The sequence below is a fragment of the Pinus tabuliformis genome, chromosome 4_2, assembly GCF_031772625.1.
Source record: "Pinus tabuliformis cultivar Carrire ecotype Pingquan chromosome 4_2, CPIR1, whole genome shotgun sequence".
Lineage (NCBI taxonomy): Eukaryota > Viridiplantae > Streptophyta > Pinopsida > Pinales > Pinaceae > Pinus > Pinus tabuliformis.
In genome coordinates, this window is record NC_142304.1 from 507,489,600 (window position 1) to 507,515,580 (window position 25,981).

A 25,981-nucleotide genomic window follows, 5' to 3' on the forward strand; every position below is an offset into this window, starting at 1 on the left:
AAGGCAAGTCGAAATTTCAGAAGCACAAGAAAGTTGAATTTCAAAAGTTCAGGCAGACCGAGAAGTGCAAGCAGGCCGAAAAGTGCAGGCAGACCGAGAAGTGCAAGTAGGCCGAAAAGTGCAAGCAGGCCGAAAAGTCCAGGCAAACCGAGAAGTGCAGGTAGGTCGAAAAGTGCAGGCATACCGAGAAGTGCAAGTAGGCTGAGAAGTGCATGCAGACCAAAAAGTGTAGGCAAGCCGAAAATTTTCAGAGTGTAGGCAGGTCCAAAATTCTGAAGAAGCTGGGGCCGAAATTTTTGGGTTGTTGTTGGGCTATAGGTGCTGAACAAAAGGAAATTATCGAAAGTTGTTGTATCATCTTGGAAGGCTGACTTGGTGGAGGAGGAAGGTCTAAGGTCTTGGTCTATCTCATTTTGAATCTACTGAAGGAAGAGTTTTTGACTGGGTTTTCCCCCTATATAGGGGTTTTAGCCCTGGCTGAGCACCTACATCTGGTGTCCATGATCTTCATGTTTTTGTCTAGATAATTGCTTGATGAGAAGAAAATAAAGAAGTTAATAAGAACATAATAATATCACAAGTAATTATCAACATAAGAAAATCTTTTTTCCTTTCCAATTTTCTAACATGGTATCAGAGCTAAGGTGAAAGGAGGAAGAAAAAGGCAGCCTAAAGATCTATTGAAAGGAGAATAAGGAGTTTCAAGGTTAGGTCACAAGGAATAGCAGATATCAATATGATGAACTCAATGAAGGCAGAAAACACACTAGGAGCCTCCAACTATAGGGCATGGAAAAAGAGGATAGATCTTATCCTCGAAAAGCACAAAGTATTGAATCTTGTTCAAGGGAAAGTCAAGAAACCAACAGATGAAGCAGAGAAAGAGAAGTTTAGAGAATCTGAAATTGTAGCCATGAACCTAATAGTGGATGGAGTAAAGGAAAACTTAATTCCATACATTTCCAACATAGATTTCACTCAAGAAATGTATGAGGCTCTCTCCAAATTATTCACAATCAAGAACATTGGTCAAATAGCAAGCCTCAAGAATGAACTAAGAACTGTTAAGATGACGAATGATGATACCGTTTCATCATATTTTGTAAGAATCTCCAGAATAAGAGATGAACTCCAAGCAATAGATGAAACATTAAAATCATATCGGAAAAAGAGCTCGTAATTATTGCTCTTCTAGGACTACCAAAATCTTGGAGTGTTTTTGCATCAGGAATTAATAGTTGGAAGGATACTCCAACATTTGAACAGATGTGGAATGAATGCAGTCAAGAAGAAGCTCGAATATCATTAGTAAACAACAAAAAGGAGGATGAAGAAGAAAACACCTCAAATGCATATTTTGCTCATCACAAGAAGGGAACCTTCAAGAAGTTCAAAAGACCAAAGAAGAAAGTTGACCTATCAAAGATTGAATGCTACAATTGTCATAAAATGGGTCATTATAGAAGTCATTGTCCTGAGAATCCAAGGAATAGGAAGAGAGAAAGAGAACATGCAAATATTGTCAATGAAGCTCCACTGAAGAAGAACAAGACAGAAGAGCCTGAAGTCAAACACTTATTTGCTAGAGAATCTTAGGGATACTATCCCTTACATATCCTTCTATCTTAAGTTTTGTATTGTTTTCCTTTATGTTTTGATTTCTAAAGTTTATAGGGCTTACATGTCTTGTTAGAACATTTTTGAATTATTTTGATAGGTTGTAGGTATCCCTCAAAAGGATTGGGTTAAGAGGGAGCCTCCACCATTTTACCAAAAGATAAGTATCTTATTCTTTGTTTCATCTTTTCATGTTTGGTTTCCTCCTCACATCGAGATTTGTTTGTATTATATGCTAATAATCTTTCTTTTTATATTTTCCTTGGTTAGGAAAGCTTGTTGAATATTCAAAGGCTATGGAGGAGACTTGAAGCATGGAAGAAGTTTTGTTGCAAAGGAAACCCTTCAAGAATTGATATCCTACAAGGTTTGGTAAGCTTTGTTATAAAGTTCTCTTCATATAAAAGGTATGATCATTCTTCTTTTGAAATACTGACATCGTTATTTCTAGGGTTTTGAAACATAAAGAATATTGATAGGGTGATTAATCATTAGATTGAATCTACCCTCATGATATTATTTGATCATTCTTGGGTAACCCTAACTTTTAGGGTTCACTATAAAACCCTAGCCTCGTGTTGCTAAGGGTATGTCAATATTGATTATGAAACCTTAGCCTACTTCAGGTTGTTGATGAAACCTAGAAATCCTATTCTTTTCATGTTTTGGTATTGTTATGATAGAAACCCTAGCCCTTTAGAGTTTGTTGTTAATGTCTAAGTTATGTATTGAAACCTAGACCTTTAGGGTTTGGTGAATTAGGGTTCGTGAACAAAACCCTTGTAAGATTCTAGGAATGAAACCCTAGGTGTATGTTCATATGTTTGATCGAAACCCTAGCCTGGAAGAAAAATTGTTGTATTTCTAACTTTGATGTATTGATGTTTGTGTCTTGGGTTTATTTAGTAGATATTGATGTGAAATGAATCCTAGATATGTATATGTGAGTATGTTAACCTAATTGTTAAAACTTAATACTCATGTTTTAGTTTGTGAATTCTAGGGTTTGTAACAAAGCCCTAGTGGAAGATTAATATTCTAGGATATGATGATATTATTTTCGATTATTGATATCATTTAGTTTTGATGATAAGATCTAGGGTTTGCAACAAAACCTTTTAGAAGTCTGACATGTAAATACATAGTGTTGAAACCTTAGATGCATAGTAGAATTGTTATTTGATTGAATTGTTGATATCTAAGGCTTTGTGTCTCGAAGATGGAATCTAGGGTTTGCAATAAATCATAGTAGAGTTTGTCATATATCTCTGAAAGTAATATTGAAGCCCTAGATATATTGAGACTGATATCTTCATTAAGTTGCTTAAAATATTGATGAGGTAGTCTAGGGTTTTTGACAAAACCCTAGCAAGAGGTTGAAGTCTAGTATGTGTCTCTTGTTTTTGAACCTAACTAGGTTTAGGTGTTTGTTGTCTAAAGTCTAAATGCTTCCATTGTATTATCGTGATTTTGATATGGTTAACTTCATGCTTCGATTTGTATTTGGTTATACTTGCTTTTGAAGATTCGCAGGCACATAATCTTCAAGATGATGAAGATGTCCGTATAAGCATGATTAAGGAAGTTATGATGATTAAGATGACCTTGATGTCGTAAGAAGGAATGGAGCCATGAAAGGTTCTTTAATGTTATGGAAGAAGGAAATGGTTAATCTCCCCAAGATGAGAGGGATCCTGGATAGAAGAAATGGTATATCTCCCTAGTTGAGAGGGAAGGCATATTATGACAGTGAATACTTTGAAGCAAGCAAAATTACTATCAATAAATGTTCGTGAAAAGTACCAACGCTATATTTGGTGTTGCTGAAGAAGTGGTAGAAGAAAGCTTCCGACAAGATGTATTTGGATAACTTGATGATGATATAAGCAACATCCAAATGAATGAAGGCCCCAAAGGTTTGTGTTTACTTGTATGTATATTTGAAAGTTTATTATTGATGGGGTTTGTGTTTGTACAAGTAAATCTCTCCATGAGAAGAATGAACACTTGGGAAGCATGCTTGGACAAATGGATATATCTAGTTTATTAGGAAGAGATGAAGCATCTAATGGCAGATGCTTGGGAGGACATCTGGCTGGCCTATGTGTTGATGTCTACATCTCGAAGAGGGAGGGTGGCGTTGGTCATGGAGCTTCGACCTTGGATACGCACCTAAATCCCTGGGTTGATGGTTAGTAAGTAAGTCTGATTGTATCTAGACTAGCTGAAAGCTTGAACCCATCTTAGTCCCACCCGGATAGAATACCCTATTTAGGTTTCTAGTCTACAACACCGAGTGTGCTAGAACTCTTTGTAGTTCATTTTTGATATCTTCCATGTACCTCTATATAAATTTGTAATTACGAATACCTCCCTAGTTAAGTGGGAGTGTTGAAAAATGTAACTAGTGTCGTTATTCATAATTATACTTGAGTCATGATGTAATGTATTTATCAAAAGAAAGAAAAGGAAATTTTATTATTAAAGAAATTGACTTATTCAAGCATGGGTTTCATGCTTGGGTCAATTATTTATAGGTCATAGCCTCCATTGCAAGCTTCTAGGGTTTATGTCAAGTGTCCTTGTCCATGTCATAATGTAAAAGACCCTTCTTGGGCTTCTCTTGTTAAGAAATAAATTTATTCTATTATATTTTAGGTCTTCTAGGCCTCCACCACCAAGTCGGCCTAACAAAGGGGCAAAAACACCTATACAAAGGAAAGTCGAAATTTCAAAAGCACAAAAAAGTTGAATTTCAAAAGTGCGGGCAGGCCGAAAAGTGCAGGCATACCGAGAAGTGTAGGCAAGCCGAAAAGTGCAAGCAGACCGAGAAGTGCAGGCAAGTTGAAAAGTGCAAGCAAACCAAGAAGTGCAGGCAGGCGGAAAAGTGCACGCAGACCGAGAAGTGCAGGTAGACCAAGAAGTGCAGGGAGGCGAAAAAGTGCAGGCATATCGAGAAGTGCAAGCAGACCAAAAAGTGCAAGCAAACTGAAAAATTTCAGAAGTGCAAGTAGGTCTGAAATTATAAAGAAGTTGGGGCTGAAATTTATGGGTTGTTGTTGGGCTATAGCTGCTGAACAAAAGGAGAATATCGAAAGTTGTTTTATCATCTTAGAAGGATAACTTGGTGGAGGAGGAAGGTCTATGGTCTTGGTCTATCTCATTTTGAATCTACTAAAGGAAGAGTTTTTTACTAGGTTTTCCCCTTATATAGGAGTTTTAGCCCTTGCTATGTTAGAAAATGTATAACTAGGTTTGGTCTTCATAATGTACTTTTGATTCTTATAAATTGTAAAATGAAAGAAAATTATTATTATTATTATTGGAGCATGGGTTTCATGCTCAAGGTCTTTTATTTTATAAGTCAAGCACCCTTTGAGTGCTTCTAAGTTTTTCCTACATCAAGAAGTCAAAATAGTCATTATCATAAGTTGAAGACCCCTTCGAGCACATTGTAACTTGTAAAGAAAAATATTTGTGTTCTTAAAAGTCTCAAAATACCCTCCAAGACCAAGTCAGCATGGCAGCTTGCAGGTCGGCCTAATTTGAGGAGCCACGCCCACCTTTGAGAAGCCTATATAAAGGAGGAAACTCGACCTCCTTGGAGCACATTCATCTCTCACTCATTCAAGCGAAGGAAGAAGAGGAAGAAGGCAACAAAGAAGGAAGAGGACGAAGAAGACTTGGTTTTGGGCTATTTCTCTCTCACACGTGCGAAGGAAGGCTAGGGTTTCTGCAGCAGATCTAGGGTTTTCCTCTACAAGTTCAATCTTGAAGAAGAGAAGGCAAGAAGGTCAAGTGAAGGTCACAAGAAGCCATCCTCAAGTTCTAGAAATCAAAGAAAGCCAAGCAAAGGTCTAAATAAGTCGTGGGAGGCTAAAAGAGGCTCACACATGTGGCAGCAACAATTGCATGAGGGCCGAAAATTTCAGGTCTATAGTAAAGGCCGAAATTCTGCAGTTGGAGGTCGAAGTTGCGCTACTGGAAGATATTTGATTGGGTTTGACTAGGGCAAGGAAAGCACATCATCAGGAAAGGTTGGACTTAGTCTTGGAGGGTATTGGTCTTGGTCTAAAGATCTTGGAACTATTCAATTGAAGAATATATAAGGAAGAGAAGAGATTTGTGGGTTTTCCTCTCAAGTGGAGTGGCCCACCGAGGTGGGGTGGGGGGGTTGGCCGCCAACCCCCTCGCCCCACCCCAGCAGCCCAACAACCCACCCTGGCTTGCAGCCTATATTTTGTGTTCTTGTTCTTCTTGTTTTTGGTAGTTGTTTGATGATACACAAACATAATAATAATAAGTGAAGCTAATAAGTAAAGTAAAAAGACATCACAAGTAGTTATCAAAGAAAGAGAAATCACTCTAATCATTGCCCTTTAGATTTCTCAACATGGTATCAGAGCCAAGGTTGGTTAAGGGCATTATGAAGACCTCTACTACATTGAAGAAATTTCTCAAGAAGTGTTCAAAGGTAGCAAGCCATCTCAAGAAAGGTATCAAGGAAGCATGGAATCTTCTATTTACTCCAAAGAAGGAAGTGACCAAGACAAAGGATGAAGGACTCTTCTCGGCACTCACTAGAACATTTCAAGATGAGAACATTTGGGTGATCAATAGTGGTGCATCAAGACACATGACTGGTCATCACAAGCAACTAAAGACATTGTCAAAAGGAAAATCTTCTTACTCCATAGAACTTGGAGATAATAAGAGCTACCCCGTAAGAGGAATTGGATCAACCTCGATAGAACTGGAGAATGGAGGCAATATTCATCTCAACAACATCCTATTTGTTCTAGGTTTGCATAAGAATTTACTCTCCATTTCAAGTCTAGAAGATAAAGGTGATAGAGTGGCTTTCATTGATGGAAAAGTTGTAGTATGGAGTAAAAACTCAAGCATAGAAAATGCTAGAGTGATTGGCATTCATGAAGGAAGACTTTACAGGTTGATATCTCCTCTTGCTCAAGCCCTAGTTCACATTGAAATCAGCCCATGTGAGCTTTGGCATAGAAGATTTGGTCATCTCCATTTCAAAATCCTTCCAACTCTAAGTTCAATAGTAGATGGAATCCTCGAACTAAAAGAAGATCACGGAGTATGCAAAGGATGTGCATTGGGTAAGAACACCAAGAGACCATTTGGAAGCAGTGCTTCACAATCAAAAGAAATCTTGGATCTTATTCATTCCGATGTCTATGGTCCTATGACTCCTCAATCACTTGGAGGTCATCTATATTATGTCACATTTATAGATGATCATTCAAGGAAGACTTGGGTTTACTTAATGAAATCCAAGGATGAAGTATTTATAAAATTTTAGAATTCAAAGCTGAAGTAGAGAACCTTACAGAAAGAAGAATCAAGATATTAAGATCTAATAATGGAAGAAAATATACATCCAAGAAAATCATAGCTTTCTATAAGGAGTCTGGGATTAAGAGGGAGTTGATAGTCCCATATAATCCCGAACAAAATGGAGTTGCAGAAAAAAAGGACCGATCCATTGAAGAAAATCAATGTTACATGATCAAGACTTACTGAAATTTTTGTGGGGTGAAGCCATAAAGACAACTATATACATACAAAATCGAAGTCCCCACAGGTCACTAGATAACAGAACCCTTGAAGAAGTATTCACTGGGAAGAAACCTATCGTAGATCATCTCCGAATTTTTGGTTGTCCTGTCTATATTCATATACCTAAGGACAAAAGAAAGAAGTTGGATCCATCAGGCATGAAGGGAACATTTGTTGGCTATAGTAACTCCTCTAAGGCCTATAGGATCTACATAAAGGAAGGACACCGAATAGAAGTCAGTCGAGATGTGATATTTGACGAAAGTATTGCATTCAAGAAATCAAAGGATCTCCCTATGGACTCTGATGATGAAGAACTTCCAGTATTTGAAGAAGAAGTTATTAGGGAAGAAGAAGAATCAAATCATGAAGATGAAGGTCCCAGTGAACCTATACAACTTGTGGTTATCCCTGAAACTAGAAAGAGACCTAACTAGTTGAAGTCTACACTACTTGATGCAGAAGGTCATGGAGCAGCTCAAGGCACATTCAGGGAAAGCAAGAAGCCCAAACGTTACTTTGGGTATGCAACCTACATGACAAAACTAATAGAAGCAGAGCCATCTACTTTCGAAGAAGTTGTCAATCACCAAGAATGAAAGAATGCCATGAATGAAGAATGGAGTTTTGAAAATCGTACATAGGCCTAAACACAAATTTGTGGTAACTTCCAAATGGATCTACAAGATCAAACATGTAGCAAATGGAAGTATTGATAAATATAAGGTAAGATTTGTGGCTAGGGGCTTCTCTCAACAAGAAGGCATCAACTATGAAGAGACATTTGCTCCGACAGAAAGGTATAAAACTATACGTTCATTGGTCTCTTTGGCAGCATCGATGGGATGGAGCATCCACCAAATGGATGTCAAGGCTGCATTCCTAAATAACACAATTAATGAGGAATTCTATATAGAACAACCATTGGGATTTGAATTTAGATAGAAAGGCTTATGTGTGTAGATTGAAGAAGGCATTATATGGCCTCAAGCTCAAGCAAGCACCAAGGGCATGGTGTGCTAGAATGGATGCATACCTTCAAAGGTTAAGCTTCACAAAGAATTATGTTGATCCAAACTTTTATATTAAGGTGGTGAAGGAAGAGTCGATAATCATTCCTCTGTATGTAGATGATCTTCTCTTGAGAGATGTGGAAATTCGAATTGAAGAATGTAAGAAGCAAATAGCAGTAGAATTTGACATGAAGGATCTCGGGCTTATGCACTACTATTTGGGACTAGAAGTATGGCAAGGACCTGTCAGGCCAGGAGTTAACTCCTCAAATGAAATTGTGTCTTTGCATTGAGATTGATCATGGATATATACAAAGAGGGAGAGACTCTTGGGCTTCACCTCCCAGTGTCTCTTCATATTCCTATTCTCCATTATTTACTATTTACATTATTTACATATTTTCACCCAATCCCAATGATTAGGTGTCAACATTCCCCCCTTAATCTGAAGGGGTGTTCGTGAGTCCAAGCATCGTTCTGAACCTTTCAAACTTTTCTCTTCCAAGTGCTTTGGTGAAGATGTCTGCAATCTGCTCATTAGTGGAACAATGGCATAGATGGATTATCTTGGCCTCAACATGATGTCGAATCAGATGGTATTTTGTATTGGTGTGCTTCGTTCGATCATGGAACTTTGGGTTCTTGGCCAACTTTATTGCAGAGGTGTTGTCAATCATGAGTGGAGTTGAATACACTTGTTTCACCTGCAAATCTTTCAAGATTTTCCTAAGCCACACAATTTCCTTTGTTGCTTCAACTACTGCCACATATTCTACCTCTGTTGTGGAATCTGTTGGAACTGATTGTTTGCGTGATCTCCAGGAGACAGCTCTTGATCCAAGACTCATAGCATAACATGAAGTAAATACTCCAATTTCTTTGTCTCCATCGAAGTCTGAATGGGAGTATCTAATCAAGCTGAAGTCACCCACCTGTGTATACTTGAGTCCAAAGTCTTGAGTTCCCTTCAAGTACTTTAGAACTATTTTCGCAGCAAACCAATGTCCCTCACAAGGCTTTTGCATAAACCTAGAGAGGATTCCAACAGCAAATGAAATGCCTGGTCTAGTAGTAGTTAGCTAGTTGAAACTTCCTACAAGTTGTCTATACTTTGTTGCATCCTCAAATTCTTTTCCTTCAATGGATGTCAGCTTCAAGTTTTGTTCCATTAGAGTAGTCAAAGGATTGCAATCAGCCATGCCAAACATGTTCAACAGATCTCTAATGTACTTATTTTGAGAGAGGAATATAAACTTCAGATGTTGAGTTACTCCAATACCAAAATAGTAGTGAACATAGCCCAAGTCAGTGGTTTCAAAATCTTCCCTCAATTCCTTCTTTATGGATGCAATGTATCTCTCATTGTTCCCTGTCATCAAAAGATCATCTACATATACCACAAGATATACAACTATTTTGCCAACTTTCTTGACAAACAAAGTTGCATCATCAAGATCATAATGTTTGAAGTTGAGTTTCAGAAGATGCTCAGTTAACTTTTCATACCAGGCTCGCAGTGCTTGCTTGAGGCCATACAAGGATTTCACAAGCTTGCATACTTTGTGTTCTTGGCCCTTCACAACAAATCCTTTTGGCTAGGACATAAAAACATTCTCTTTCAGATCTCCATTCAAGAAAGCAATTTTTACATCCATTTGATGGACTTTCCAACCGTTCTGAGCTGCCAAGGCAAAGAGTGTTTGGATGGTAGCCCATTTTGCTATGGGGGCAAAAGTCTCCTCATAATCGACCCCTTCCATCTGTGCAAAACCTTTTACCACAAGCCTGGCTTTGTGCTTGTCAAGTGAGCCATCAGCGTTATACTTGTTCTTGTAGACCCACTGGCAACCAATTGATTTTGTTCTCAATGGAGGATCAACCAGCTTCCAAGTGCCATTCTTTATCAAGGCATCATATTCCTTTTGCATCGCTTCTTTAAAGGAAGTTGGTTCAAAATCTGTAGACAAATTCAGTTCACAATCATAAGAAACATCCATATCAACAGGTGAATCAGAATCATCTACATCACCTCCATTTTGCCTAGTTGAATTTCTTGTTCCTGTCTTTCCAACCTCATCAGGATGAACACTTTCAAGTGTCTTTGTCAGCCATTTTAGAGGACCTTTCTGAGATGGCCCAAGCTGCTCAGTTGACTGAGTTGGGACTGAATCAAGATTGAGTCTCCCAATTTTGTCAATCACATCACTCAAAGTATCATCAGTGGTTGGAGCTTCATGTGGGGGAGAGAGTGTTTCAGAAGAAGATTTCACAGATTGATCTAGTATAGGAATCCCCCCTTCAAGATGTGGAATCTGATTATCAAATTCTTGAAACGATTTTGCATGCCCGAATCTATCCAAGCAATCAAGCTATCGCTCAACAACATTGTCAGTTTTGGAAGATTCAAGAAAGATTACATCTCTAGATACAACAAACTTCTTATTAACTTCATCATAGAGACGGTATGCTTTGGAGGTATTTGAATACCCCAAGAAGATACACTTACAACTCCTTGAACCAAGTTTGTTTCTTTGTTCCTTTGGTATCAAGGCATAACAGGTGGAACCAAAGACCCTGAGATGCTTTACCGAAGGAATGTGGCCATACCACATTTCATAAGGAGTCTTGTTTCTAATAGCATTAGATGGACATCTATTCTTTACATACGCAGCACATAGAACTACATCAGCCCAAAACATCAATTTTACATTCTTGAAAAACATCATAGAATGTACCATATTTAAGATTGTCCTGTTCATTCTCTCAGCAACTCTGTCCTGTTGGGGATTATAAGGCACAGTTGTTTGATGTTTGATCCCACGCTGGCGAAGATAGTTTTCAAATTCATTTGAAGTGTATTATTTTCCATTATCAGTGCAAATAGAGCCAATATGAGATTGTGCATCATTTTCAATCCATGTATGAAAATTCTTGAATGTTTGAAAAGCATCATATTTGTTCTTCAATAACCAAACCCAACACATTCTAGTGTAGCCATCAATAAATGTCAACATATATTTATTTCCATTTGCAGAAGGAACGGGCATTGGACCACATAAATCTAAGCGAATGAGTTCAAGTTTTCTATGTGCTCTGGAATGTGAATCATGAAAACACTATTTGCTATGCTTTCCTAGAATACAAGCATCACATTGCTTAAGTTTCCTAGGAATTGTAGGCAAACCAGTAACACCATTTTTCTTCAACAAGCGAAGGTTGTCATAGTTCAAGTGTCCAAATCTAGCATGCCATAAAAGACTTGATGGAAATGTACCTTCATCGTAATGAGAAATGTATGAGAACTAGAAGTTTTGTGCACGAGCAGAGGTACCTTGCAGCATCAAAAGTCTTTCTTCTTCTATCCCTATCATGACAAGTGAGTGATTTGATGTTGTTGTGACCTCAACCTTGCCATCAAACATATGAATGGAGTGTCCTTGCTGGCGAATCTGGACCAAGGACACAAGTTTCTCCTCAACTGTGGGAGATTTAAAACATCATGCAGAAGAAAGTTTGGAAGACCAGGCAATTTGAGCCTGATTGTACCAAGCCCTGATGGCTTGAGGTTTGATTTGTCTGCAAAGTATACTGCTCCATCAACATTGTCAGTAAATTCTTCAAAAAAATCTCTTCTAAAAGTCATGTGGCAAGTTGCCCCTAAATCAAACAACCAATCATTTTTCCAAGAAGCAAGTGAAACATTGAACAAATCTTCAGTTACTCCAATATTACAATGTGCCACAACATAGTGAGCAGATTCAGGTGCTTTACCTTTCTCTTTGTCATTGGTTTTACCTTTGGCTTGATTTCTTTCCTACTCAATTTTGTCCCAAGGCAACTTACATGTAGATGCATCATGTCCATCTCTATTGCAACATATGCAATGAAGATCAAACTTTTCTCCTTGAGAGTGTCTACCCCCCCTGCCTCTGAAATTTCTTCTTCCTCTTCCTCTTCGACCACCTCTTCCTCTAGAAGAATCTTGAGCATGATTCTTCTCTCTATGTGCAAGACACACAACTTCTTCAAAAGACTGAGGAGTTGTCTTCTTCCCAAAAGCCTTCTCTCTCTCAGCAAATTTCTTCACAAGGGAGTCAAAGGTAATCTCCTTGAGGTTTCCACTTGCTTGCAATGACTCAAGATAATTTGAATAAGTGGGATATAGTGCCTTGACAAAAGCTATGAGAGGAATGTCTAGTTGAACATTAGTGGTTTTGATATCATGCATAATAGATCTTACTTCTGATGCTAAAGCAAGAGGATCATCATTTTTCAATTCAAGACTGAACAATTTAATCATCAATTGGACAACTTCAAGTTTAGAGTGTGAGTCATAGAGTTCCTTCAACTTCTATAAGGCTTCAAAATCATTTGAAAATGGTGAAATATGGCAACTCGCCTCTTCATTTACAGATGTTGCAATCAAGGCATAGGTCTTGCAGTTCTTGTTTTCCCAAATGACGATCTCTTTATCTGAGATGGCCTTTACAGGTTCATTATCTCCTTCTCCGACACAAACTGCTTTCCACAGCTCATTGAAAATGAGAGTGTGTTTTATCTTCCTTGACCATTCAGGATAGTTCTATTTTCCCGAAAGAACTACTCCAACAATAGATATCAATGAATGCATTTTAAATGTGTGTAATATAAGAAAAAAAAAAAATTACTTCTGCTGCCAATATGTTGTAAGAAATTGCACTTCCAATGGTAGTATTGTAAAAAAAATTACAATTATGATATAAATATGTAGTAGAGGTATTATGTAAGGGAGAGAGTATATGAGGGAGAGAAGGTTATATAGGGGACGGGTTATATGGGGGAGATATTAGCTGGATAGGTAACCGGACAGCGTTCAACATATGGTGATGGTGTGATGGCGGTATAGGAGTGGAAGGGAGAAACCAGTGGTATCGCAAGTGGAGGAGCGACCACGTTGTGGAGGGTTGTGTTATATATTTTATGCAACAGACAAGGTTCGGTCTTGGGACCTGTGACATGGGTTATTATAACCGGGACTGGGAGGTGTAGTCATCATGTGGTATGACTGTTGCGGGTGTTATGTAAATGGGGAGTGTTAGGTACTGAGCAGCAATGGTATGGTGTTAACGCAGGAGTAGAGAGCGCTATTACTTGTGATATGGAGGTAGTAGAGGGGCGGAGATATATCACTGGAGGGAGGAGGCAGTATTAACTGTGTAGAGAAGTCACGGTAACACTGGGAGTCGATAGCGTATGGTAGTCGACAGTGTATGGAAGTTGACAGCATTATTATATATTAAAATTACAAGTATTATAAAACACGTATGGTGGATTCGATGAGCGGTATGACCGAGAGCGATGGTATTGGAGTGAGTTTGTATTGGAGCAGTAATGGTATTGGAGCATGTTTGTAATAGAATTCAACGCAACAGGGAGCCACGAGCAGTGGTTTTAGGCCACCTGCAAAGGAGCGGTGGTATGGATGTCACAACAAAAACTTGGCAATTATACCGGCTCACAGTCATAAAAATAAATCGACATATAACATATCCCAAACCTCAACGCAGTCGCAGTCACAGCGTCGACCACAACACTACGCTTCCAGCTGCGCCACACTTCCGCACACAGTCACACCACTCTGTTGTGCCACTCACGCAATTGCACCTCCGGGCAACACAATTTCCTGCAGCAATGCGCTCCAGTCTTCACAGGAGGCAAAGCAATGCCTCAATGCAGCAAATCGACCCTTCAGTGTTAAAATTGGCAACAAGGGCCAAACTCCATGTGGATCACCTTATTTATGGCAGCTGATATTTTTCTTGGATTCCTCTCATCGAGAGGCGTAGGATTGATCTAACGATCATCCAATTTCGACATGTATTCATGGAGATGTAAATTTATTTGTATTCTTGACAATTTGTCAAGGTCGACCAAGAAGCAAAACAATGTTTTACACCCCCAGCTTATCCTCAACATGGCATATAAAAGGAGGAGACCTTGTGGCATAAACTCACTCATCTCAACACACATTCTTCTCTCTCCCCTACGCATTAGAGGAGAATCTCTCTCTCACACGTGTGGCTAAAAGGAGGACGCAGATCTGAACTAGGGCAGCGTTGACTTGGGTTGACTGAGGTGCAGGTGGACTATTTCAGCAGCGTTGACCAGCGTGAGGGTATCTTTGACTGCGGATTAGTGTGGGGAGCCTCTCCTAGGCAAGACGCAGTTCTGGACAGCAAACGTTGACCTCTGTTTGACCACCCTTTGACCAGCGTTGACTGTCAAGGGTTGACCGCAGACCTGCACCTTCATTGGCTGCAGTTTGACCATCATTTTCAAACTGTTTTGGGCTGCCTGTACTTGCTGTTGGAGGCCGAGTTGACTGAGGTTGACTTGAGGTCAATTCTGACCTATTTGACCAACTTTGACTTTGTTGGTTAGGGTTTTTGTTGTTGCTGTCATAAAATTACAGAATTGTGTAATTGTACTATCTCTCTCTCTCTATTGAATTGAAGAATATAGGAAGAATTGATCAAGGGTTTCCCCGCATTGGGGTTTGTCCCTGCCTGATGCCACATCTTGTGTCTCTTGTCTTGGCTTGTCTTCTACTGTTTACATTTATGTTCCATCTGCATTTTACTATCATGCTGATGTGATTGCTATTCTGGAAAATGATATTGGACTAATAAGAAAATTTGAAGTAAATTGCTCTTAAGCATATAGAACATACCATAATTTAACATTCAGCACTCCCACTGCGTCTCCACCGCTTCCACGGAATCTTGCAGGGATAAGACAGAGAAATCACCGTGGCAGCGCAAGATGAAGAGAAGGTGACAGTTTTGCAAAATAGGTAGAATGGGAGGGAGTTACAAAGGCAGGAAAGCTAAAAAAATGGAGCTGACTCTGATACCATGTCAGGCCAAGAGATAACTCCTCAAATGAAATTGTCTTTGCATTGAGATTGCTCATGGATATATACAAGGAGGGAGACACTCTTGGGCTGCACCTCCCAATGTCAATGTCCCTTCATATTCCTATCCTCCATTATTTATTATTTACATTATTTACATATATTCACCCTGTCCCAATGATTAGGTGTCAACAGGACCTGATGAGATCTATCTAGGTCAAGGAAAGTATGTGATCAAGATGTTGAAGAAGTTTGACATGATGGATTGCAAACCAATGACAACCCCAATGATCACAAATTTGTAAAGACTAAGGAGTTTTGAATCGAGCCCTTTAGATCCTTCCAAGTATAGATAATTGATTGGCTCCCTAATGTGCTTGGTGAATACTCGACCAAACATATGCTTTGTTGTAAATGTTCTTAGCCAATTCCAAATGGAGTTGAAGCATGATCATTGGATAGCAGCAAAACATATTATGAGATATCTGCAAGGAACCATCCACTATTGCCTGAAATACGATAGGAGGAATGATGTCCACTTGATTGGATATACAAATTCCGACTGGGGAGGCAATGAGCAAGATGGAAGGAGCACTACAGGAGGATGTTTCAGTTTGGGATCCTCCATGATCTCATGGATGAGCAAAAAGCAAGATACAATTGCTTTGAGTAGTGTTGAGGCAAAATATATTGCAACCTATGAAGTAAGCAGAGAAGTGGTCTGGTTGAGGACGTTGTTATTTGACATATTTGAAGGACCTATGGGCCCTACAATGATACATTATGATAACTCCAGTTGTATTTGATTATCTGAAGACATAGTGTTTCATGGAAAAACGAAGCATATCAACAACAAGTATCACTACATTCAGAAGCTAGTACAAGATGGTGTGTTGCAACTACAATATATCTCCACCGATGAGCAGGTAGCTGACATATTGACAAAATCTCTTCCTAATAATAAGCTTGTGTATTTGAGAAACAAGCTTGGTTTGGTTGATGTATCCTCCCTAGTTGAGAGAGAGAGATAGGCACATAGGCACATCATTCTTGTCTTCACTAGGGAAGATAGAATGGAGGATTGGGTAAGCATCTGGCATCCGATACTCTTTGAAGATGAGGTAGGGCATCCAAGATAAGAGTAGTCGTGGACCAATATTCTTTGAGGACTAGCTATCCAAGATAATAATAGTGCAAGGAAGGTCATACTCTGTGAACACCCAACACCCAGGTGGGGTATGTACCTTGAGAGACAATGATGATGGTGTCTATAAATCATTGGTCTCACCAGCATTGTGCTTTGATCTTGTGGAGAGATAGAGTTGTTAGTCAAGGCCTTGCTATATGACAATGTTGGTTGTTATGATGCTAAACAAATGGGTTACCAATCTGACTCTTCTTATGAGATCTCTTTAGATTGAGAATGTCCATATACCATTTATGAATACCTCCATAGTTAAGAGGGAGTGTCGAAAAATGTGTAACTGGGTTCGGTCTTCATAATGTACTTTTGATTCTTGTAAATTGTAAAATGAAAGAAAATTATTATTATTATTTTTGGAGCATGGGTTTCATGCTCAAGGTCTTTTATTTTATAGGTCAAGCACCCATTGAGTGCTTCTAGGGTTTGTCCTAGGTCAAGAAGTCAAAAGAGTCATTGTCATAAGTTGAAGACCCCTTCGGGCACATTGTAACTTGTAAAGAAAATTATTTTTGTCCTTAAAAGTGTCAAAATACCCTCCAAGATCAAGTCGGCCTAATTTGAGGAGCCACGTCCACCTTTGAGAAGCCTATATAAAGGAGGAAACTCGACCTCCTTGGAGTACATTCATCTCTCACTCATTCAAGCGAAGGAAGAAGAGGAAGAAGGCAGCAACGAAAGAAGACGAAGAAGACTTGGTTTTGGGCTATTTCTCTCTCACACGTGCGAAGGAAGGCTAGGGTTTCTACAACAGATCTAGGGTTTTCCTCTACAAGTTTGATCTTGAAGAAGAGAAGGCAAGAAGGTCAAGCAAAGGTCACAAGAAGTCATCCTCAAGCTCCAGAAGTCAGAGAAAGCCAAGAAAAGGTCTAAAGAAGTCCTGGGAGGCTAAAAGAAGCTCACACGTGTGGCAACAACAATTGTAAGAGGGCCGAAAATTTCAGGTCTGCAGTAGAGGAGGAAATTTTGCAGCTGGAGGTCGAAGTTGTGCTGCTGGAAGAGATTTGACTATGTTTGACTTAGACAAGGAAAGCACATCATCCGGAAAGGTTGGACTTGGTCTTAGAGGGTATTGGTCTTGGTCTAAAGGTCTTGGAATTCATTAATTGAAGAATCTCTAAGGAAGAGAAGAGAATTGCAAGTTTTCCTCTTAAGTGGACAGGTTTTGGCCCTGGCTTGCAGCCTATATTTTGTGTTCTTGTTCTTCTTGTTTTTTGTAGTTGTTTGATGATACACAAACATAATAATAAGTGAAGCTAATAAGTAAGATAAGTAAAAAGACATCACAAGCAGTTATCAAAGAAAGAGAAATCACTCTAATCATTGCCCTTTAGATTTCTCAACAGGCTAAGCGCCTACATCTAGTGTCCATGATCTTCATGTTCTTGTCTAGATAATTTTTTGATGAGAAGAAGATAAAGGAAAAACATAAAGAAGTTAATAAGAACATAATAATATCACAAGTAATTATCAACATAAGAAAATATTTCTGCCTTTCTGATTTTCTAACAAGGTCAATCTCTCCCATATTGGGGAAGGCCAAACTTCCGCATAAGGATTATTGGAAACCGGTCTTTACCAAAAAAAAATAAGGATAAGGAGATAAATCATAATGCCAATTTTCCATTTATATTTGTCAGTAATGCAAAATGTATGTAAAGTGTTCAAACATTGATAATACATTCAACTTGTTCATAGATTTGTATATGAATTAGTACCAAGTAAATTAAGGTATATTCCATATACTCTGCTAGCAAAATTAAAGGTATTATCAGTAAGTCATGTAAGAAGCAAGGAAACTGCTTTGAAATCTCACAGAATATGTTCTCGTACCCTGAATAAGCCTTTGGCAACACTAAATCCAAATTTCTCATGAACAAAGAACATGATTTGGATATTGACTCTACAATAGAACTTGCCAGAAATTAATTGAATTGCACAAAGCATGTTTCATACAATTATGATTAATTTCAAAATGACTCATCATCACAATACCTTGACCCAAGTTTGGTTCTGCTACTCAAAAGACGTAAGACACCACTGATCAAAATGTGATTATGGACACCGGCCATAGCTTCTAGAGAAGTCTAAACAAAAGAGTCTGGAATTGTGAATAGATGTCATTTTGAAAAGATAAATCGATATTATATATTTTGTATTTGGGCGCTGAAAAGAGTCCGGAACTGCGAGTAGATGTCATTTTGTTAAGCTAAAATGCATATCATACATTTTGTATCTGAGTAAATAAGGTATAGATGATAGGAATGCCAACAAGGTGTTGGTTCACTGATTAGGTCAACGAAGTATTCAGTTGTCCACCAGGGGTCCACACTCACACTGGAGTCTGCAAATCCCATCCGTAGCATGAGTTTCAAAGGGGTAAGGCTGGGTGCAAGTGTCGGGTGATTTTAACAGTCTAAATACTTCCACTGAAGGAGTTGGAGATCTGTAACATGGGGTGGAGTTAAAAATTTGTAAAATTAAAATTAAAAATTAACAATAATAATAATAATAATAATAAAATAACGAATGAACAATAAATACCTCAACAAGGGCAGCCTCCTTCCTGGGAAATGCACCCACGATTGAAGGTGAGAGACCCGCCTCTCTCGCGCCTGCTACCATCGCTTCATGTGTCCATCCCAAATTTGGCTGTACAAAATCCCCAAAAAAATATTATTATCATAAAAGCCCTAGACCCTTGTGATCAACAAGTTGAATAAATTAGCACTAATATTAAAGCAAGTTGAATAAATTAACAGTGATATTAAATACATACATACCACATGTTCGAGCGCCGCTTGCAGAACTCGAGTCTGATCGTCTTTGATGTCATGAGTCGTCTTTTTCTCCTCCTCGGTGTGCTTCTCCTGCGAGCCTGTCTGCGTGGGCTCGGGCTTCACATCTTCATGGATCGAAGAAGAGGATGCATCGTCTGAAAGCGCCCTTAAATTGTAGGGCAGTGGCCTATTAATATTTCGCAGAGGAGACTGAGAAGGATGGAAGAGCGGGGGATTATTGAGATCGCGGTGAATTGATGATGAAATTGACAGCCATCGGGTTCTCCGGATGCCATTGACGAAGCTCCACCTAATTATGTTCATGGTCGAATGAAATGAAGAAATTTGAGAAGGGTAGAATAGTATCTTGGAAAGTTTTGATTGTTTCAAATGATAGCCTAAACGACCTTCCCCGTGGCTGATTCACTCGGCTCCATATTGCCTGGCTTAAACCTTTCTTGGGAACAGAGACACGTGTGCACAACACAGCGAAGCTCCGAGTTGATGACTGAGTTGAATTTTTATTCAGTTATGTGGTTTTTTTTCCATTAAGTTTAACGGTATGTAGTTTTTGTGTGGCAGCTAGTTCTTGGGATAATTTATTTAATTAGGGATTTGTCAAAAAATTGGGAGCATTTATTGTAAAGCTTCACAAAAATAGAAAAAGGGTCGAATACGGTAGATGAAGAAGCACTGTGTCCCATAAGCTATTTTTAGCCTCGTAAACGTTAAAATAATTTATTTCTTCTTTCTTTCTTTCATTAGTAACGGATCATGGTCTGTGTTTTTTTATTTTTTATTCTTAGTTAGCTGAAACATTGCTTATGTAATTTTTATAGATTTTTATTAATTTTATTTAAAGTGGAACTATTGTAATAACTTGTTTTGGTCTAGTTTATTTTTGGCAGAGCTATTTACTATTTTTTTTATTCTTTTATAGAAGAAAATGGATAGGATTTGGTCTCTGTAGTTTTTTTGTTTTTTATTTTTCATTCGCTGAAGGACTGCTTATGTAATTTTTATGGATTTTTATTAATTTTATTTCAGGTGGAACTATTGTAATAACTTGTTTTGGTGTGGTTTATTTTTGGCAGAGCTATTTACTAATATATATATTTTTTTCTTTTATAGAAGAAAGTCTTTCGGGTTAATTATACTCATAGGATTTGGTCCACGTTTTAACCAAATAATATGGTTCATCCTCAAGACTAGGTGAGAAATCCATCAAATAATGTGGTTCATCCTCAAGACTAGGTGAGAAATCCATCGATCAAAAAGAATAAATAGTAAGGATGCAACATTGTCCAGAAATAGCCATTAAAAACTAGTTGTTGGTGAATTAGTTAATAGGTAAAGAAATTAATTATTAGGGAGTTAAAATTTGTCCTTTCACTTAATATTTTAAGTTGATCTTCTACTAAAAAATAATTTGTTTTTGACTTCCCCCGATCGGGGTGATAACGGCGGCGATCAGGGCAATTAATACAGATCAGGTAAGAGAGGATGACGAGGCAGAAGACAGTCAGGTAATGATGAAGGAGGACAGAGGGATGATCAGCAAAGGTATCATATCGAGAAGGGACGGTGACGAGGTAATGAAGGAAGGAGCTGGTGGAGGTAATGCGGCAGAGCTCGGACGTGGGAATGACCGCACAGGAGAAGGACGAAAGGAGGTGGGAGGTGATGAAATCGGCAGGTGGCAGGTAAAGCGAGCGACGAGAGACGAGGAGAACCGTCGGAGGAGACATCATAAAGGAAGGCGAGATAAACAGAGGAGAACGTTAAACAATTGTGCCGAGGATCAGCGAAGAGACAGAGCAGTGAAAGCTCTGGGCAGGTTAATAGTAAGGCAGGGAAGGCGGAGAAGACAAGCGGACAACGCCGGAAGGAAGTATCGAATGGCGACAAGGAGGAGAATGAGGAACGACGAGGGTGAAGACAGCAGAGAACGGAGAAGCCAGGGAAAGAAGGGGAAAGGAATCGAAGAGGGAGAAGCGGCAGAGGAGTATCAGACGATCCAAGATGACACGGAAGAAGAAGTAGAAATGTTTGACTCGGACCAGGATAGAGAGGAACAACCGCGCAAGAAGATATGGAAGGATGCGGGGTCAGCAAGGGATAAAAGACAGGAGGACAGGGAGCAGGTAGACAGGAGTAACAAATGGCGAGAGGAGAGAGGTGACTTCGGAAGCACCTCAGGCACGAAGAGTCGGGGAGGCAGGGGAAATTACAGGAACAGAGGAAGAGCAGGACGGGGACGAGGGCAACGAAGCAGAGGAAGAGGAGGATCGGAAGGGAGACGGGTAGAGAATGAACCAGCACCAGCAAGAAAATACAGGAAAACATTAAAGAAGAGGATTCAGTTTGCGGAGGAAGCATACTGTGAGAACACCAATAAAGATATCAGAAGGATAATCCAGCATCTGGAGGAAGAAGCAACCCAGGGGCAATCAGGGTCAGAAATGGAAGACTGGGAATACCTCCTCCCGGATCCAGGGAACACGAGAGGCCGCATGACTCTGTATAAACAGGCCTTGCATGTTTACTGGGTCATGAAAAGGCTGCTGGCGAAGGCGATGGAGCAAGTGGCCATGGAGATGGCAGAACTGTCACAGGGAATCCCAAACTTGAAGAAAGAATTGCAAAACATGCAGGTCACTCTGATAATGCAGGATAAAAAACTGGAGGAGATTCAACAGCTGATCAAGGAAACCAACCCGGGTATAAAGAAAGAAGAGGAGCAGCAGGAAGTCATGGCGGACTAATACTAGAAGATATGTATACTGTCTGTAGTTTTTTTGTGAAAATGGTTGAATAGTTTAGTTTCTATTTTCAGTTAAGAATGCAAACAAGAGACAGTAGTAATCTTTTTGAATGTATAGTTTACATAGCATGGACAAGAAGAATCAGTATTTTTTGTTTTTGGATGGCTGTCAAAAACTTAAGGTGGCCAACAGACCCGGTTTCCCCTCGGGGCGGGTTGAGGCCACCATGAAAATGTAATGGTTTCAATTCGAAGTAATGGAAAAAGAATGGTCCCTCCTTAGTTTACAAAAAAAAAAAAAAAATTGTTTTTGACTTTATATTTGTTCAATAAATTTAATGTTTGGTATATTAAATATTTTTTTTTGTTTTTAATATAATTATCAAAAATATTTTTCTAAATTTTGATTGGTCAATATGTTTGAGAGTTTATTATAGTCTTTATGTTGTTTGGTGTTATTATATTGATGTTTGTCTGTAATTTGATCTTATTCCATTATTGTTCACCATTTTAAGGACAGACAATTCCCTATGTTATACAATTGCATGTGAATTCTCGATTTTGTTTTATTGTGTTGTGAATTTAGGCTACCTTAGATCAAAGTCACAACTTCCTCTTGGATTTTGAAAATTGTGCACCAATAAATTTGGTGCACTACTATGGTTTTCATGTTGTTGGATATTACTCCATTAGTGTTCATCACTCTATAAATCAAATATGTTCTATCACATTAAACTAGTAAAGTGTATCACCATTCTCCTTTGTTATTTGGATGTCCTCCAACAATTAACGATCAAAGTTATGCAACGAATGTTCATCACTTTAAAGTTAGACAATTCACATGTGTTAAACACAAGCGAAGTTGTTGAGTAATGAATAGTGTAGTCATTCTTTCATCCAACGAGATTTCCCTTGATCTTCATATCTTTTGCCACTTAGCTTCACATGCAAAATAGAAAGTTGTAAGTTGCAAGGAAGCATCTTCTAATTCACCACAAACTATTTATAATGGTTTCCATTTATTCAGTGCCTTGATTGATCTCCTGGAGTAGCAAACATTTGAGAAAAGGTAGAGTTCAATCGAACTTTTCACAATTTATACTTCTGCTCAAAATTTTGGGAGAAGAAAATTTGCAAGTGAACTTTCGAATATGCGTTATTAGATTGTGAACTTATATAGCATAGTGTCGAGATCAAATTGGAAGGTTTTGTGTATAAAAATCATGACTTCCCCTTGGCTTTTGGAAAATTCACACCGCTAAATTTGGCACACTACTACAGAGGATAGTGCAAGGTCCTGAAATTTGATCCTATAACTAGACAAACCCAAGTCTAGACCAAAGGCATCCATTTCCAAATAGGTTATCTCTAAGCAAGGATCACTTATTTTTCGTCGTCGTAGAGTTGATTATTGATAAGTAATTAATTTTCATTTTACATGCAAAATAATGATTTTTTTCAAAATCAGTTAATCAAAAGATACAATGACGAGAAAATTTGGCCTAATACATAATTGGAACCAATTTGGATATTTGATATGAGGAGTACAAGTGTTAGAAGGAGAAGGCACTAAGAGATTCAGATTTGAATTATAAGTGCATCTCCAAGTAAGCATCATATTTCGATTTGATGTATGTTTTTGTAATATGTAATTTCAAATTTAGTGTTCTTGCAGATTTAATGTTTTGAAAAAAGAAACTATATATCCAACCCATTATTAAAGTACTTAGTTCCTCTCATTATAGTTGAACATGTTAAGATAGATTAAGTCGTGATGATTTGATAATATTACCCCTATAACTAGACATTTTAAGATAAATTTGTGATTTGATAAACTACTCATATAAACCATATTAATAAAAAATGATTGTTTTGCTTGCTAGTGCAAAATGGCCCTAAGTCTCCCTTTTATTGTTATTGAAAATATTAAAACAACCAATCAAAATCAATCAATAGTACTTCATTTACTTAGAGCTATAACAAAGAACACTAGATTGGTTTTTCAAACATTTAAACCAAAGGCTTTTAGGCTCAGATTTGTCATATAATGTTGATAATGAGGAATTCTAAAATTGGTGATAAAATTAATAAATAAATCAAAATTTAGAAGCAATGTAATTCACCATTTTTCTTTCCACGCCTATCTTACTTATTCAATTTTTAGTCTTGAGCAAATTGTGATTGTGCTAAAAGTTTAACTTATCACTCTATGGCATGTAGAGTCTGAAGATTGTCCTACCATGACATCCTTTTGCCCAATAATCCTCTCTTTTTCATATATATTTACCACTTAATAAAGCCATATTTACCAGGTTTTGATGAAGGTATGCATTAGTATGTTTTCTTGTTCATATTCAGCTATATACCCTATTGTTTTAATTAAAGTTGTAATTAGCTAATGAATCAGTCTGTTTCCGCAGCTAGTCCAGGATTTCATAGTTGTCTTCATTGTTCGCAAGGTTCCAGAGTTCCAGGTCAGCAATGAAAGGTGTGGATGGATAGAGGATGACTCCCTCATGGATACCTTCCTATCCACTCGAAACTGTTTGCTAAAAGAGGCATAAGAGATCACGGTCAAACTCCGAGTCAACCGTCAAATTAACGCAGAACAGAACCCGAGATCAATTGAAACCTTATCGTTTTTCTTTCGAAATAGAAAAACGACGGTTTCACGATATAAGTTTAGATAGGATTAAGAGATATTAGGCTTAGGATCTTCATACAGTTATGCAAAGAGACCTGCTATAAAGCTAATGGTCGCATTGTTATTTGGGTGCACGTCGAATGATATGTTTTCTGAACAATTTGTGAATTTTGTGTGAATGAATTTGGTTTTTGTGTGCAAGCGTTGTACTGATTTGAAGCTTTGAACTGCTATGTGGAGGGCCCCTACAAACAGTGGCAGGTTTTAATCAAATACAATATGATTTCCTTTAATTATTCAATTGCTCTGTTTTGTGTGATAATGTTGTATAATGATCTCAAATTGTTATCTGCATAAGAACTTTAATTTGCTTTATACCTAGATTAGATTGTTATTTACTTTGCTTTATACCTGGTACTGCACAGTTATTTCCTTTGCTTATTATCCAGCATAATTGAAGTGTGTTCAATTCATAGATGTTGCTTGGATTACTTTGTTTGAGCAGAAATTGAACAAGCGAGAAGACCTCTCCTAAAACAATTGAGTTCAACAGTATTCCTTCATAGCTGCTAGAGTAAGGTTTCATTTTGCACTTAGAGAATTAGGAGCTGCAACAAAGAGATTTAAGATCAAATCCCAACAATCTAACATAAGTAAAATCACCCTCACATCATCCACAAACTGATTGGATAGAGATTAATTCCTAGGAAACTTAATCAACATCCCTAAGAATTACAACACTAATACAATTGACAAACATCGCCCCATCTTAAGTTTAGACCTTGACAAATACATAACGACCTAGTAAACAACTTCTAAGCACATATTGTGCACCTATACTTCATCAGTCTATGCACCCTGGTTGACAATTTATGATTGCCAATTCAAGGACATTGAATTGACCAAACATTTTGGCGCCATTGTCGGGGAAGTATAATTAGAAGTTAAAAAAAAAACAAACAAAACCATCATTAATTTAAAACATGACATGCGTAGGGGTAGATTTGTAGGACGAGAAAGAAGTTTAATTCCCACAAATCCACTCACTCCACCACGATTTCGAGATTCCACACCACCTACTCAAACCCGAATTCCATTTAGAGGTCGACAAAGACTTCCTGAAGTCTCAAGATCAGAAATTCAATCCAAAACTTCACCTACTTCTTCTACTGAAGCTGTAATTGAAGAAAATCCTACATCCCCAACCACAGGAGTAATCTTTATGTCCCCCACTCGTGAACAAATTGTGGGAGAAAATTAGAAATTCCTAGTGAAGAGGAGGAATTGGAAACTTATTCTGAACAACCATTGATAGAGGACCCAGAAAGATTAGAAGAGCGCTATCTTAGCTCTGAATAATCTATCATGGATGAAGAACAAGGAGAAGTACACAATGTCCATGGTGAAGAGGATAGGATTGGAGACAGAGGAAGAGGAAGAGGCAGAGGTATAGGAGGGGGTAGAGGCAGAGGAAATCAATATCCTTC

At 38.3% G+C, this 25,981-nt stretch overlaps 1 protein-coding gene across 1 annotated transcript in view; it reads right to left on the minus strand.

Moving 5' to 3' along the window:
- The window catches only part of LOC149170224 (uncharacterized), a 74,583-nt gene extending 55,021 nt beyond the window's left edge, over window positions 1-19,562 (minus strand). The window contains exons 1-2 of the mRNA XM_089428955.1: window positions 19,090-19,562; window positions 18,851-18,958 (exon numbers count right to left, since the gene is read on the minus strand). Of these exons, the coding sequence (XP_089285081.1) occupies window positions 18,851-18,958; window positions 19,090-19,410 (429 nt within the window). The 5' untranslated portion in view covers window positions 19,411-19,562. The remainder of the gene's footprint in view (window positions 1-18,850; window positions 18,959-19,089) is intronic.
- Between the last annotated feature and the right edge of the window lie 6,419 nt (window positions 19,563-25,981).